Source organism: Falco naumanni, chromosome 2 (genome assembly GCF_017639655.2).
Source record: "Falco naumanni isolate bFalNau1 chromosome 2, bFalNau1.pat, whole genome shotgun sequence".
Taxonomy (NCBI): Eukaryota; Metazoa; Chordata; class Aves; order Falconiformes; family Falconidae; genus Falco; species Falco naumanni.
The window spans coordinates 102,273,472-102,288,485 of record NC_054055.1 but is presented as its reverse complement, the minus strand read 5'-3'; the positions used below and the strand labels follow the sequence as shown (position 1 = coordinate 102,288,485).

Here is a 15,014-nt window from a genome sequence, read left to right as displayed (position 1 = left end):
CCTTCCAAGCTACTCTGAGACATACAAGCTGTTTAATTTCCAAGAAGAATCTAACCAAGAGGCTTCAGCTGAAAGATTCCAGCACTGCATCATGCTGGCTGTTGCTGCTCAGCATTTATTTTTAAGGCCCTTAGAACGGGACACAGTTCACTGCTGTCAGGCTGCCATTTTGGGAGCACAGAGATTTCGGAGGGCGAGGATGAAATAGACCGGGGGTCCTCACTTTTTAACCAGGGGGCCGGTGTGCGGATGCAGTGGCAGGCTGTCATCTGTGGCTGGTTTCCCCCCAACCCCCAGCGGGGGGGACAGGGGGGGGTCTGTAAATACTGGGGGATTGAGGACCCTGGGGGGGGCGTATCCAGCCCGCAGGCCATAGTTTGAGGACCCCTGTAACAGAGACACGTGACAAAAATGAATGTAAGCACAGACCATACTTCAATATTCATTTGAGTTTTTCACTCAAACACTGGCTAAGGAGCACAATTAAGAGCACAAAGAGCTGTGATGATTATAGGTCCCATTTCCTGGAAGGAATGAGCTCCCTGCAGCAGGCTTGCGATCCACCTTGTCCACCATACTGGGTGCGGGTATCAAGACGGTGGGGTGGGCTGTAGCTGCAGCCACTGAGATGCTGGGCAGTGCCTCCTGACACCGCCAGCTCCAGCTGACCCATGGCGGGGCACAGCTGGGCCCTACAGCCCAGGGGGACAGCATGTGTGAGAAACAGGAAAATGCTGCCTAGCTGCGAAGGGAAACATGAGAAACAGCACCCAAGTAAAAGGAGGAGGGGCTCCTGCAGAGACCACGCTGGAGCAGGCTGTCCCGCAGCTCATGAAGAGGACCATGCTGGGTCTCCCCACGGAGCCCAGAGGGGCAGGTTTCCCTGCCAGGAACTGCAGCCTAGAGGACCACACAGGAGCAGCTGTTCCCGACGGGCTGCAACCTGCACAGGGCATCCCTGGGCTGAGGCAGCTGTAGGAGGGGAAGAGGGGGAAAGGGGGCATAAGGAGCAGCAGAGAGGAGCTGTTACGGACTGACCCCAGACCCCATTCCCTGCACCACATGGAGGAAGAGGTAGAGGTGGGAATGGAGTACAGCTGAGCCTGGGAAGAAGGGGAGGTGAACAGGAAGGTGGTTTAGTATTTTTCTTGTTTCTTGCCCTCCAACACTTATTTTTCATTGGTTAGAAATCAAATTTTCTGCACTTTGAGTCTGTTTTGCCTGTGACCTCCCTGTCTTTTTCTCAACCCCCAGGCTTTTCCAGCTCAAGTTCTGCCCCTGTCCAGCAAGTCAAGGTCAGCCCACCTCACCCGCAGTCAGTCAGATGCCTGCATATCCACAAATGTCACACAAGCCCAAATCAAACAGCATTTTAACAGCAAGTACATTTATTGAAGTGTTTTTGAAGTTCCGTGCTCCATCAGACACCGTTCATAACTTACAGAGTAGAACATCACGACAGGTTCCAACTGCAATATTAAAACCCACACATAATCGTGTAAATTAAGAAGCAGAGTTAAACTGTTCAATCATTTTGGTCTTCATCCCAGTCCTTCTTTCCTGATGGAGGTTTAGGGCCACCAGCTGGTTTTGCCATGATGATCTTGAAGATAAACAGGGAAGCAGAAAAAGATTAAGGTTAGAATCAGGCTCTTGCACCACCTATAGCCATAATGATGCTGGACCAACAACATTCACTAAATTCATGCAGTTTCCCTACTCCGAACTAAAGCCAGTGAATACTATAATCCATCTAATTGAGATATTTGCAAATTAGGTTTTTTTTCTTGGAAATGGCAGAAGCTGAGCCCTGATACACTAAAAAAGAGCTTTTACCTAATTTTTGCATGCAAATTAAGGCTTCAGTTAGGTCTACAGAAAGTGAGTGCTCAAATAGGCTAGTTTACAGGGACTGCTTTACAGGAGGCACACTACAGGACGTGTAAGTATCACTGCTATTGTTCTGAATTACCAAGTCAAACATCACACTTTACAAGCATGAATTCCACTAGTCCTACCATGTTAAAGGCTCATTTTCTGCACTTGCTATAGTGAAAAGTAAGGTAAAAGTAACATGGCACTTTTCATCCTTTCAGTAAAAATTTGGGTTTAGAAGTAAAATTCATTTGCAAAGGCACCGATAAAAATGTCGCGATCAGCACACACAAGACAGCAGTGTTACATGTCCTCGAGACAGAATCTGCCATGTGCTTGTCAGTATACTGATGCATGCACTCACACACAGATACCTCTCTGCTAGAGAAACAGAGCTATTTTTCAGGCTCATCTTTCCAGTCATCCTTATCCCAATGTCCTTGTTGCTTAGGGGCTTTTGGACCGCCTGCTGTTTTTGCCATAATAATCTACAGAAATTTCACATGCAAATACATTTTTGCTGAAGTTCCACGAAATACACAAATAATTTTATCATTAAGATTATGACCTCTATTTTTCCTAACATTGGATTTTCATGTAAAAACAATGTATCACAGAAGGTTTCTTAGGTTAAACCTTGTTCCTATGAAAGTTAGGATAACTTCCTGGATATGAGTATCAACTGTCAAATCTTAAAAAAAAAACAAACAACCTCAAAACCCACTAACAGTGCTCCTACAAAAGCAGCATTACAACACTCCAAATTCTGAACTCTCGAACAAACTTCCTGGCTTTCAGAAAGAAAAAACCCACGTTTTTCAAGTATCCTATTTTTACACCTTGCATTCTGCATCAGTGTTCTTCACGCTGAGTTAAAGCTTTCAATTCAGTGCCTAAGTTACTATAAGCTTACCTGATCTACCCTCAGGACAGTTACTGCTGCGTTTGTAGCTAGCTTGATACCCCAGGATTTCCCGAGATACGTGTCTAACACACCAGCTTCCAACATATCCTTCACAGCAGCAGCTTCAGCCTGTCAGACGGGGAAAAACATTCATAACTTTGTCAGGCTTCTACCGAGCAAATTACCGGGTTTTCAAGGTTACAGGTTTAGAACAAGTTATCACTTTTCTGATCTCATCTTCCCTCTTCAGAAATTCCTCATCCATTAGCAGGAAGACAAGACCAGTAATTACTAAAGACTTATTCTCCACTACATTAGTTCACTGTCTCCCTTACTCCCTACACAAGGCCACTACACTACATTTAACTCCTTGCTAATGAAAAAGACCACACTTCAGTATTACAGTAAGTCCTTCTTTTAGACTGTGCAACACAGAGCTTCAATAATTTAATCTATAAACACTTCATATTGATAGAAGTACTTTTAAATACAACCCTGTACTGCAGAACACCAAGTACTGTGATAGACTGTTTACCTCAATATCAAATCCAACATTTTTGTTCCCTTCCTGATGCACAGCATAAAGTTTGGAGATGACCTCATTAGCCTTTACTCCAGAGTTTTCTGCCAGTGCTCGAGGAATGGCTTCAAATGCCTCAGCAAACTTCTTGATGGCATATTGGTCAAGCCCAGGACAAGTCTAAAGTGAAGTTGAAAGCCATATGTCAGCATTTCAAAAAACAAAGATAAGGAGGCATTTCCCCCCCCCCCCCCCCCCCCCCCATTTTCTATTGATTTATGTGCATTAATACACATGTATTTTTTGGCATAAAATAATATGCATATAATTTTATAAGTCACATATGTGTGTATAAAACAAAATAAAAAGTAAAAAAGCCCATTTGCTGTACCTCTCCATAAGATGTGATCTGCTTGGCCAATTCAATCTCTGTTGCACCACCTCCAGGAACAAGACGTTTATCCTGTGAATAGACCATCCCAAAATGCAAAGTTTTGCTTAAAGCATCGTATTTATTTTCACTTTTTAGAATTTATATACTCTACCAAGAATGCAATAGAGCTTTATCCCACACAAGCTTATTAAAGATCTGCTTCAGAACAAACATGCAGTACAAGAGAAATTTACCAGAATTTCTTCAAACACGTTGGAACGAATAAGTAAAAAGAGCTTCTTTTGTAAAAAACAAAATAATAAAGTATTGAGCTTTGTGTCTGGGGTTTCTTTGGTGTTTTTTTGTTTGTTTGGTTGTTTTTTTCTGAGAAAGTAATTTCAGATTTTCACTAATAAAAAAATTCCTAGATTTCTCTCATCTTTTCCATTAACTTACTGGGAAGTATCATGCAGGAAACCAATCTACTGAAGTTTAACATGTCAACAAATACCACAAGGTGTTGGAGTTTTGTTTTAAATTAAGCATTTTGTATACTCTCTGGCAAACCAGCATTCACTTAAGAACTCCCAGTCTTTTAAACAGAAAAGTAATCATCCTAAATCGGAAGTCAGGACAGCTCCTGGAGACAATCATAAACGTGGAGTCTATAGCTGTTCCAGTACTCTAAATCAATGTGCATGTCTTGGAATGTACAGGATATTAAGCATCAAACAGAAGTTTAATATTTTGCATGCCACCTGCTGCGTAAATATACAAACATTTCCTTTTATACTTAAAAAAAAGGAAAGAATGAAGTCCACAAAACCTCACAGAAACAACTCTGCAGAACTGAGTTCTTCCACCTATAAAGCATTTTCTGTAGTATGTAGAGGAAGCATGTCTTGTCACCAATGAACTAGAAATTCAGTTTACAACTGGTCAGTTCCTCCTGATCCCCACTGACAAAGCAAGCTATCTTGCTTTTCCTCTGCGCCTGGTTTCCAAGGAACATTAAAAACCATTTAGGGAAACAAAGAGCTGATTGCCATTACAAAGCAGCAGAATTAAACCATCTTCAAGAACTCGCTTATTACTGGAAAACCGAGTACGTGCTGAGCACCATCTTTTCTGTACACTGTGTTCACAGCAACGTCAGCAGCAACCTTCTCAGCACAGCCCTCCACACCTCAATACTACACCTCAGGAAGGCTCTTAAACTGATAATGTAAGTAACTACTACAGCCTTTGCAGCAAACAAGCACAAGTCTTGCCTCAAACTGATTCCTAGCTCAGGTTTGATAACAAGCTTTCTAGCTACTTACCCTCGTGAGTACTTTGAAAGTATTTACACCGTCATCCACTGCTCTCTCTATGTCATCCATCAGGTTGTCTGTAGATCCACGAATGAGTATAGTAGAAATGGCACCATCCTCCTTTTCTGTTCAGGCAGACACGTACATTACTGAATTAAGGTTGTTAGGTGTAAAACCCACATGAACATCGTACTTCTAGAACAGCAGCATTAAGAGTTCTACAGAATGTACATACCATGTTTAAACACGACGACCTGTGTATCCCCAACCTCTGACAAATATACACTATCGCAGTGACCCATTTCTTCTAGAGTAGGGGGAGTCTAGAAAGAAAAACAGGAGTTAAGAGGTGAACCTGCTCATCAGTGCTCTCCCTTCTGCTCCTCATTTTAAAAGTCCATACCAGTCTGGGTAGGGCTGTTGCACCAACAGTTTTGCACAGTCTTCTCAGATCCCACTTGGAGTTCAACCTTTAACAACAAATTTCCAGAACGAATGTTAACACATATGAGTAAGTATTCTCTTGGCAGCATTTTTTAAACTACTGACATCTACAATTTCCTGTGTAAAGTTAAAAAATCCACTCATCTATTCTTTCAAGTTATAACTACCTATTTTCAGGGATGCTGTGCAAAGACTACTTCCTAAGAATTTAAAAACAAAGTAGTTCAAATACTTTATCAAACTTCATCTTCTAGTGTGTAACACCTGAATTATCCTTACAACACCTCTTTAGCAAACTTTATCTAGTTACGTGAAAGTTTACAGTATCGTGCTCCATTTCCAAAAATTCACTTTTTGGACACCACCAGTACAGTCACAGCTTTCAAGAAAGGACCACTTATTTGTGTGAGATGTGAGAGCCACTGCTGGTCATTTAACTTTATGCCATGCAGAATGTATTTCAAGGACGTACAAACATGCTTTATTTACAAACAAGAAGATTTAAAGCCTACTGAAATGAAAAGTATTACAAATTAGTTCCTCCATCCCTCAATACATTAGTGATGCACAGAGATATCTCATCATTGCTGAAGCATCACAAGGACTGTGACCAGGAGGAACCATTATAGTACAATCCCCCATGCCCTTGGGGCCACACCCCTCTTTACTAGATCCACAGATTTTGATATTATAGATTTCAGCTGTGCCATGAAGACACTTACACCAGAACAACAGTACCATATACACAAGTTCCTCCCCACCTAGCTGTCACACAGAGGTGAAATACTGCCAAGAAACATAAGCTATGAAACAACCAAATTGCAGTGCAGGTTTTGATCCACTAGAAAACCAAATAGTCTACAATATTTTGTTTCTAATTTGTTTGAGAGGCAAGAGGCACTCAATAGTAAGTACATTTCATAAACCCAATAGATAAAATGTTTTTATGCTCCAGTACTTACCTGACTAACATAAGATTGTATTTGTTGGCATAATGGAGAGCCATGTCTGCCACTTTGCCACCTGTTACTACTACATTTGCACCACTATCAGCAATAGCTTTGACTTGCAAATCCATTAGATTTTCTTCTCCCTTACTGAAATTCATCAGTTCTTCAGCATTCTTTATAAGTACAGTGCCCTAGTAAAACACATACACTGTTATCAATTCAGTGTTAACTGCATGCCTAAAAGATTTTGACAAACCACTTTGTCTCCCAACCTATCCACAAACCTCAAGTCATCCTATTTCATCGTACCGCCACCCTTCCCAGGCAACATAGTGAAACAAGTCAAAGAACAGGCAATTCTACCATCTCTAGACAACCTTGAGGTTCAGACATTCTAGCACATAGTTTGGCTCAAACAACCCAACAAAAGCAACATCATCTCCCCAACTCCCAAAATCCTGTAAAGCAAAATTAGGTGCAGACATTTTCTATGAACTTTTTTAAACTAATGAACGCAGTATTAACAAAAATATCTCAATGACCAAGTGTCAAGAATATTTATAGCTAAAGCTAAAAATAAAAGCACATGAGCATAAATAGATAAGTAACTTATTTTGAGCTTTAACATACCTTAGTTTCAGTTATCATACCATCAAAAGGGCAGGAATACACAGCTATTTTTGCATCTTTGACAGAAGTAACATCTCCTTCAGTTTCTTTTTTAAAAACCATGCCATGCAGTACTGAGGAAGCAGAGATACCAGCACCCTGAAATAAATGGAATGGGGGAAAGTCATATTATTGATCTTCTGTTGTCATAAAGCTGCACTACCGTTTATGAAAGGCAGTCCTTACATGCATTCGAATGTAGCAACCTCTGTTTTCACCACAGCAAAAGTAAGACCTCAGCTGATTTAGCAACATCAAACACTGCCTTACAGTTTCCCATTTTAAGATTAGTTGGTAGTCCAGGTTAAGGCCTGTAACATTAATTTCCTGTGCTCAATTTGTAATGTATTTATTAGCAAGGAAAAAACACAGGAGGAAACTCATACTAGATATAAACTTGCTCCAATCCTATGTAACATACTAAAGCCTGACAAAAAGAACACAAGATTAGACCGCCACATTTCTGCCAGCCTACATCTTAGCCTAGTCTTGTGACTACTTCTACAAGATGCAATCAACATCCCTGTGTATAATTAAGTTTGTGTATCTGATTTAGTGTAAACTGTAAATATTAATGATTTTTGTTTCTGAAAGCTGCTACTGGACACTAAATAAGGAACGTAAAGATGAATTTCCAAAACTAATTATGCATGCTACAACACAACAGAAATAACAGAAAAGGCACTTCCAAAGATCTAAAAATTAACTTTCATTAAACTGTTTACCTTGGTAATACAGCAACACTAGCTACTTCCAACTTACCACAATTTTGCACACTCTGATATTATCAACATTGAAATGACCAGAATCAGGAAGAATAGAAACTGGCAAGAAAAAAAAAGAAAAAAAAAGAATGAATTTGTGTTGCTTAATGACATCATAAATAATGCCTGGAGCTTTTCTAAAGTACTAAAATTTAATGGTTTGAGATGCCTGCCTAAATTTAAGGCAATTATGATCTGCTAATAAACCGCATCAAGAGAAACAGAAATTTTGTTTTTACAGTCTGGAAATCAGAAAGCAACATCTATTCAGGCTGCTCAGCTAATTGAGTCAGAACATCCATTTACACATGTACGTTCAAGAGTGAAGTCTGACCCAGAATACTTTGAGAAAACACTTAAACACCAATTTTCTTTCTTGGAGATCTAGAGAGAAAACAACAACTCAACTAGTCTTGCTTCCATTGTTCTGAGGCTGAGTTACACATTACTAGTGTAACGGCTGACCTGAAGCATAATAAATCATCTTAATGATAAAGAGGAAGAAAGATGGGTTTCTGCTTTAAAAAAACCTAGAAAGCTATTTCAATAAAACTTTTAGTAGGAAACAGACCTTTCCCGAGCCACTTCAAGGAAGAGTTCAACATGAAAAAGATTATACTAATTTCAGAGGCTAAAGCATTCCGTCCAATTCTACCTGATAAACTAACTGTACCTTTCATCTTTACATGAAGACATGAGTCATGATCATAAGCAAGCATAAGATGCGTGCACACATCTGTTCTTGTCCACTTACCACAGGCCTGAGCAATAAGCTTTGCCAAAAACTGTTCATTGCCATACTGTTTGCTCATCACTGAAGTGTGCAATAAAGATGCCACTTCTTCAACATCTCGAAGGTTCTTTGCAGAACAGCACACCAAGTCTGGAAGAATTTCTAGGGCTTTCTTGCAAGCCTTTTCATATCCTTCAATCACCTGTGTGGTATACAATAAATATTCACTACACCACTTCACTATGCATTCATACTGCTTGAATCTCCTTTTGAAAGGGCCATAAAACATTATCAAATGCAAAAGCTTATAAGGGAAGCAATCAATCACAAGCTATAAAATATAAACTGTTGTTCTTCATACATCTTTATCTAAAAAAATCAGTTCAGAAGGAAGCAGACAATTTACAACACTATGACTCAAGAACAATGGGAACGTGTATTCAAGCTATGTGAATTGCAAAAGCAACATAACTTGCCTCTGAGACTGATAACCCCATCCTTAGAAGGTCTTCTGCTAACTCCAGAAGAACTCCAGCAAAGACAAGGACAAAGTTTGTTCCATCCCCAACTTCTTGCTCTTGCATGTGGGAAGCCATCACAAGCATTTTTGCAGCAGGATGCTGGACCTTTAAAAGAAGTAAGTTACAGATCTCAGTTACTAACACCCCACCTAGACTACAGCTCCACGTTTTTCTGTACATCCAGTAAAAGCTCTCTTATTTCAAACTGTATCTGAAGACACTAAGAATGCACAAAATTGGAAAAGAAAGCAGCACAGATTATCTTAATTGGCTAACCTCCCTAATAAGCAAAAGTGCAAACACAGATAAAAAAATAAAATCAAGACAACTGAACACTCCCCCTAGAAAATGAATTAAACATCCTTGATAGCGGTTCTGTGCTATTTCTTACAGGATGCAGTGGCTTCACAAAGCAATGCAACAGGAGAGCAGCCTGAAGTTTAGATTTTCAAGCTGCATTCATGTGTAACACTCAAAAATAGACACCTGAATTACAGTTTAATTCTAGTGGGTTTTCTGCTTACTTTCTTTCAAAGAAAACTATCAATAAAACTGCTGTATCCTTGAATGTAATTAGAGCAACTGTAATTCTATCCTGTGACATGAAAGGCTCATTAAGTAGTCTGCAGATTCTTTTTTAAAAACAGAATGAGACTTCCACAGCTATTCTACTTATACCAAACACTAACACAATGCATTAAGTAAGGAAATAGTTGATACCTGCACTATTTTTATCAGTGTGTATAGTACTCAGTAGAACATTATTTGTGTTATGATATAAATATGAATTTGATAGTAAGGGAAAAAGGTTAGGACAGGTCAGTCCTTCCACACATACTGTATTCACAGGGGGGTGCTGCAATATGCTCAGCTTCTTAAATCCAATTAACATATTTAAGCAGACAGGAGAACATGTCAACAACCAACACTGGAAGATTAATGCAATAGCTACTTCATTCAGAGTTCTTTAGACACTGTATTGTCTACACATACCCTCTTCTAAATCTACAGTGGTTTTGGGGAAAAAAGTAGGCAATCATTAAGCATCTTCTGCAACTACTTAATGCTGCTTTACAAGAGAGTTCTGTTCCTCACTGTCGATACAGCCCATTGACGTTACTTATATCCAGTGAAAAACATAAGTGATTTACAAAATGACATATGTCAATCTGGCAGGGTGACATGTACTTCCTTATTAACATTCAGAACCATAAAACTTACCTCTAGCTCTCTCAAGATAGTAGCAGCATCATTTGTAACAAAAAGCTTCTCCAGATGATTGATAACCATTTTGTTCATTCCTAATGGGAGGGGATTTTAAAAACCCTTCATTAGGCAAATGTAATTTTGTACACAGATACTGTTTCATAACTTTCCAGTGTATCTTACACATTAAAACCCGAGCCCTAATTATAATTTAAGGGCCTAAAAGATTTTTGTAAAATAACACCTGGGAGTATATTACATTAAGAGGAAATTGATAATTTCTGAATAAGCAGTCTTCTCTTCTGAAATATTAGTACATCATTTACTTAACTGATACTGGAGCACACCTTTTGTTTTGGTATATCTGACTGGACATGGTATGGTTATGTTCATTATGAGTACCTACCAAGTTATTATCTTTCTTTTAATTTGTTTAAGTCTTCCATATAGCTGCGAAACAGCAAAGAGGACACAGCAACTGGTACATAAACCTGGCAAAGGCAGGTACATAGTGTATAACTCAAGAGACAATGAAACAAATTCTGATCTCTATAGCCACAATGACGATATATTTAGAGTTCTAGGGCAAGTCCAATAAGTTTCCTCAAGAAACAAACAGTTGTTTCTTTGTCAAGGTAGGCTTATCCTTCAAACATAACATTTTGCTCAAAAACACTACAATAATCTTAGGACTTATTTACCATTTGGTCCATAAGCCGTACGGGTGGTTTGAGCAAGTTCTTTGCATGCCTGGATGTTCCTGTAGACAGCTTCTTCTAGTCCTGAATAATGCTAGAAGGAAAAACATTTTGCTCAGAATTAGGCTTTCTAACAAAAAAGAAAGGAATGAACTAGGCATTTCTCATCAAAGCAGCAATAATCTACTGAGTCCATGAAAGTTTTTATTAATTTAAAATTGGTATTTCACTTAAAAGTTTGAATGGAAGCTAAATCTTACCCAAAGACAGTGAGAAAAGAACTACTGTCTCCTCCTCCCCAACTAGGCTGCTCAACAGGCCCAACAAGCTTCTGAACAGAAAATTTGAACAGGGACTAAACTTTCAACAGGAAACTCTTAAACTTTCCAAAAAAGTTAGTGGCATGCCAAAGAGACACAGAAAACAACTAATACCAGATTGGAGAGGGGCACAGCTTCATAAACATGCATTTTTGAACATGCTTCTTTATTCACAACTCTGTATTGCACCAAATCCATTTAACTCTGTTCTGCTTCCAAATGTGTGGTTTGAAAACTCAGCAGAATGTATGATAAAACACTTGTGTTTGAGAAGTCAATCCACCTGGCTTCAGTTTGGAAGCCTTAAGAAAAGGTGGGATCCCCAAAAAGAGCCTTAAGAAAGAAGAAAGAGCAGGATAAAACATACTCTCTGACCCATGAGAAGCGAGAAAAGTATCTCTAGTAATATTTACTCTATAAATACAAAACAAGTATCTCAGAACACCATCCGCCTCCTTGTTTTGTAAAAGACACCTCCTGCCATTCTGGCCTTCGATTCTCTATGGGAGAACCTGTATCTAGGCCGTTCTGTTTCCCTGCTCTCCCTCTGCCACTGACATAAACCATTCTTTGACTCCAAGGAATATTCTGAAAAGAAAAATAAAAGGTCTTCTGAGCAGCTAGCTTTCCTTTCTATCAAGTAGCAGCAACCAAAAAATCTTTTTGCATTCCCCTGCCGTAAAAAAAACCAAACAAAACACAACCATCTGTCCCACTTATTCCAAGAGAGCTTCTGCTTCATCAGGCATAGTCCTTGAATACTACCAAAATTTACGTTTAACATAAAATACATTCAAAATGGATTTACAGAAAGCAAATATATGGAAAATATACAGCACTCACGAAAATAGTTTTCTTACGGGCACAGCAACAGAAAAACTGTCAAGGAACATCTATAACAAACGGGACACTTCTGAGCAGCTAAATCTATAGGGGCCGGCTGATTTTGCCGTCACCTATAAGAGCTCTCCAAACCAACCGCCTCCCATGGCACTGCTTTCAGCGGAAGGCCCCAGTGGGGCGCCCGGTCCGGGGCAGCACAGTCGGGGCAGCGCCGCCCCGCGAAGCGGCGGGTACCCCCGGGCCGGCGGGGGCAGCGCCCCGGGCGGGGGGAGCGGGGGGGGGGGGGCTGCCAGAGCTTTCTCGAAGGCCGCGTGCACCAGGCGCCGCCCTCCTCCGCCGGCCTTCCAGAACCTTCCCCGTGCCGCCAAGCCAAGACCCCCGAGCTCCCCCCCGCCCCCCCAACACAACCCTCCTGAGGAAACAGCGCCTGCCCGGCGCCGCTCTTACCTTCGCCCCTTCCTTGAGCATCTGGGCGAAGCCCGGGGCCTTGGGAACGTGCAGCGCCATCTCCGCGCCGCTGCTGCCACGCACCGCGCAGGGGGCGACGGGAGGCGAAGGGCGCGCAGGCGCGGAGGGGGCAGCCGGGCTACCCGCAGACAGGACGAGCTGCGCCCAGAGAAGGTCGATGGCGGGGAGGCAACAGGGCTGCCCGCAGGCACGGCGAGTTGCGCCCAGAAAAGGTCGATGACGGGGAGGCAGCCGGGCTGCCCGCAGGCACGGCGAGTTGCGCCCAGAAAAGGTCGATGGCGGGGAGCCAGCGGGGCTGCCCGCAGACATGACGAGCTGCGCCCAGAGAAGGCCGATGGCGGGGCGGGGCGCGGGGGGGCGGCCGGCGGGCTGAGGCGGCCGCGCTGGGAGCGCCCGGGGGAGCCCGGCTGCTCCTCGGCGCTGGCGGCGGGGGGTGCTGAGCCTCCGGGGAGCGAAAGGGCTCGGAGTTTCTGAAGGAGAGGGAGGATGGACCCGACGGGTAGCGTCGAGAGACCACTAACCTGAGGGGTGCCTGGCTTGTCCTGTGGTTGTGCGTGTTGCTTTAGGGAAATGAAACCAACCAAAGTCGATGGTTCATCTCACTGTGCAGTATTTATGTAACGTTTGTGTCATTTCGTTAAAAGGAAAAGAGCCCAGGTAGCGTTTTTCTGATAGGTAAGATAGTGCTGTATGATTCACAGTTTGCCGGGCCGCTCGGTGGTGGCGGCCGCTCCTGGGGGCATCGTCCGTGCAAAGCCCCGGCAGGGAGCCCCGGCAGGGCTGTGGCGGTGGCCGCGGTGGCTCCCTCAGAGCCTTTGTCCCGCTGTTGAGTTCAGTAGAGCAGACAGTCTCCCAGACATCTATCTGAGAATATTTAGGGATACATGTCCCAAAAACAGGGAAGAGCCTTCATTGCCGCTGATGGGAAAAACTGGTAATAAAACTGTGCAGACTCTGGTCGAGTATTTTCGCTTAGTACGAACCCGATTTGTTTAAATGGAAGCAAAATTTCCTGATAGGAAGACTACGATCAAGTCTTCATCACCCGGGGTAAGCCTAAGTAATACACGTGCTGCAGGACGTGCTGAAGAGCACTTTGGAGGCTCACCTTGACATCGCTACAGGTAGCTGAGGTCCAGCCAGCAGACAGTGGAGCTGCTTCTATATGGAACTGCTTTCAGTTTGTTAAGTTTTATTAACTTTGCTTCTGTGCCACTAAAAATCAAACATACTGTTCCAAGATGAGAACTTCAAAACCTTAGAAATGCGTTTAAGCCACGCGGTATCAGAGCCTGTAACCCAACACAGACTGAGTTGCTTCACCTCTGCAGCACAGGTAGGCTGCCTGCAAGGTTTATGAAATCACTTGATATGTTTTGTTGCTTAACCTCAGGAGGCCACACTTGGTTTAGTTTTATCATCCTATTATTCTTAACATTCAATCAGTTTTAACCTGTAACATATCATGGCAGTATAAAAAGAGTGGTGACAGAAAGCAAACTACATAAAGCACCCCATGAATGAACTTCAAAGAATGTGCATGCAGTATTGCCAGAAGCATTTAGAGGCAGATGCCAGTTGAAGCATTAGGGGGGTCCTACTCAGCCCTGACTATCATGACCAAGAGTTTGGGCACTTCAAAAGGAGGTGTTGAGGTTTGGCATAGGTGGCATTACCCCATTTATCCATCCCTCTCTTCTCTTTTCCAATGTATCTGCACCACAGTGCAGCTAGGAAAGAAGGAAATGTCTCTCTTGTTCTACAGCCAAGTGTCCAGAAACTGTATTTTATAAAGTAACTTCTGTAATCTATTGTTACGCATGGACATCAGAGGAGGTACTTCTAAGTCAATGCGTAAGACTTTTCATAGTCATGAAGTCACAGGCACTGTATCAATAGTTGAATGCATTCTAATCAGAGACATTAATTTTAAGGCAAGGGCGAAAGATGGTTCAAGTGGTTAGACTGCTGATCAGTAACTGCAAGATGCGATTTAGCTCTCTGTGACTAATACCCTGCATGAACTCAGGTGAGTCTCTAGTACTACATCAACACTTAAAAGTTTTGTCATTTTCTTACCATATATTTTACATTCTCAGTGCAGTCATCTGGATATAGCTACCTCATTGTTGCATGACTTAACACGAGTACCTTTTTTTCCAGTTAGTAAATAGAATGGTTAAGCGATGAAGTGGCTCCCTGAAAAATATGCAGTCTTCAGCCAGGCAGTCTGTGGCTCTTCTCCTGTAGGATCCTATCACTTGCCTAGGTGGATTGCCAACCTGGGCTTAAATGATAATGCCCCAAACAGTACTGTTTTGTATTAAGAAATGTTTCTGACCTCATTGGTGTACATCAGTATTATTGTCCTTCCTTGATTTTCACCAAGACAAATAATAGAAGAATCAAAGCA

The 15,014-nt window shown here is 41.9% G+C and overlaps 1 protein-coding gene across 1 annotated transcript; it reads right to left on the bottom strand.

Moving 5' to 3' along the window:
* Window positions 1-1,370: 1,370 nt before the first annotated feature.
* CCT8 (chaperonin containing TCP1 subunit 8) lies at window positions 1,371-12,711 on the bottom strand. Its single transcript, XM_040582828.1, has 15 exons — window positions 12,581-12,711; window positions 10,974-11,064; window positions 10,288-10,367; window positions 9,022-9,171; window positions 8,567-8,747; window positions 7,811-7,872; window positions 7,010-7,147; window positions 6,392-6,570; window positions 5,389-5,455; window positions 5,221-5,308; window positions 4,995-5,110; window positions 3,691-3,762; window positions 3,315-3,479; window positions 2,789-2,908; window positions 1,371-1,603 (listed from the first exon to the last, which is right to left on the bottom strand). Exons 1-15 carry the CDS (start codon window positions 12,638-12,640, stop codon window positions 1,526-1,528), a joined length of 1,647 nt encoding a protein of 548 aa, XP_040438762.1. The 5' UTR covers window positions 12,641-12,711; the 3' UTR covers window positions 1,371-1,525.
* Window positions 12,712-15,014: the final 2,303 nt, after the last annotated feature.

Bases quoted from the DNA above. Each gene is read 5' to 3' on its own strand.
- CCT8 (XM_040582828.1), bottom strand. From the start codon at position 12,640: ATGGCGCTGCACGTTCCCAAGGCCCCGGGCTTCGCCCAGATGCTCAAG. The intron at 7,148-7,810 runs GTAAGTTGGAAG...CATTTATTTCAG, and splicing joins TCAGAGTGTGCAAAATTGTG to GGTGCTGGTATCTCTGCTTC. The intron at 3,480-3,690 runs GTACAGCAAATG...ACTTCACTTTAG, and splicing joins AGATCACATCTTATGGAGAG to ACTTGTCCTGGGCTTGACCA.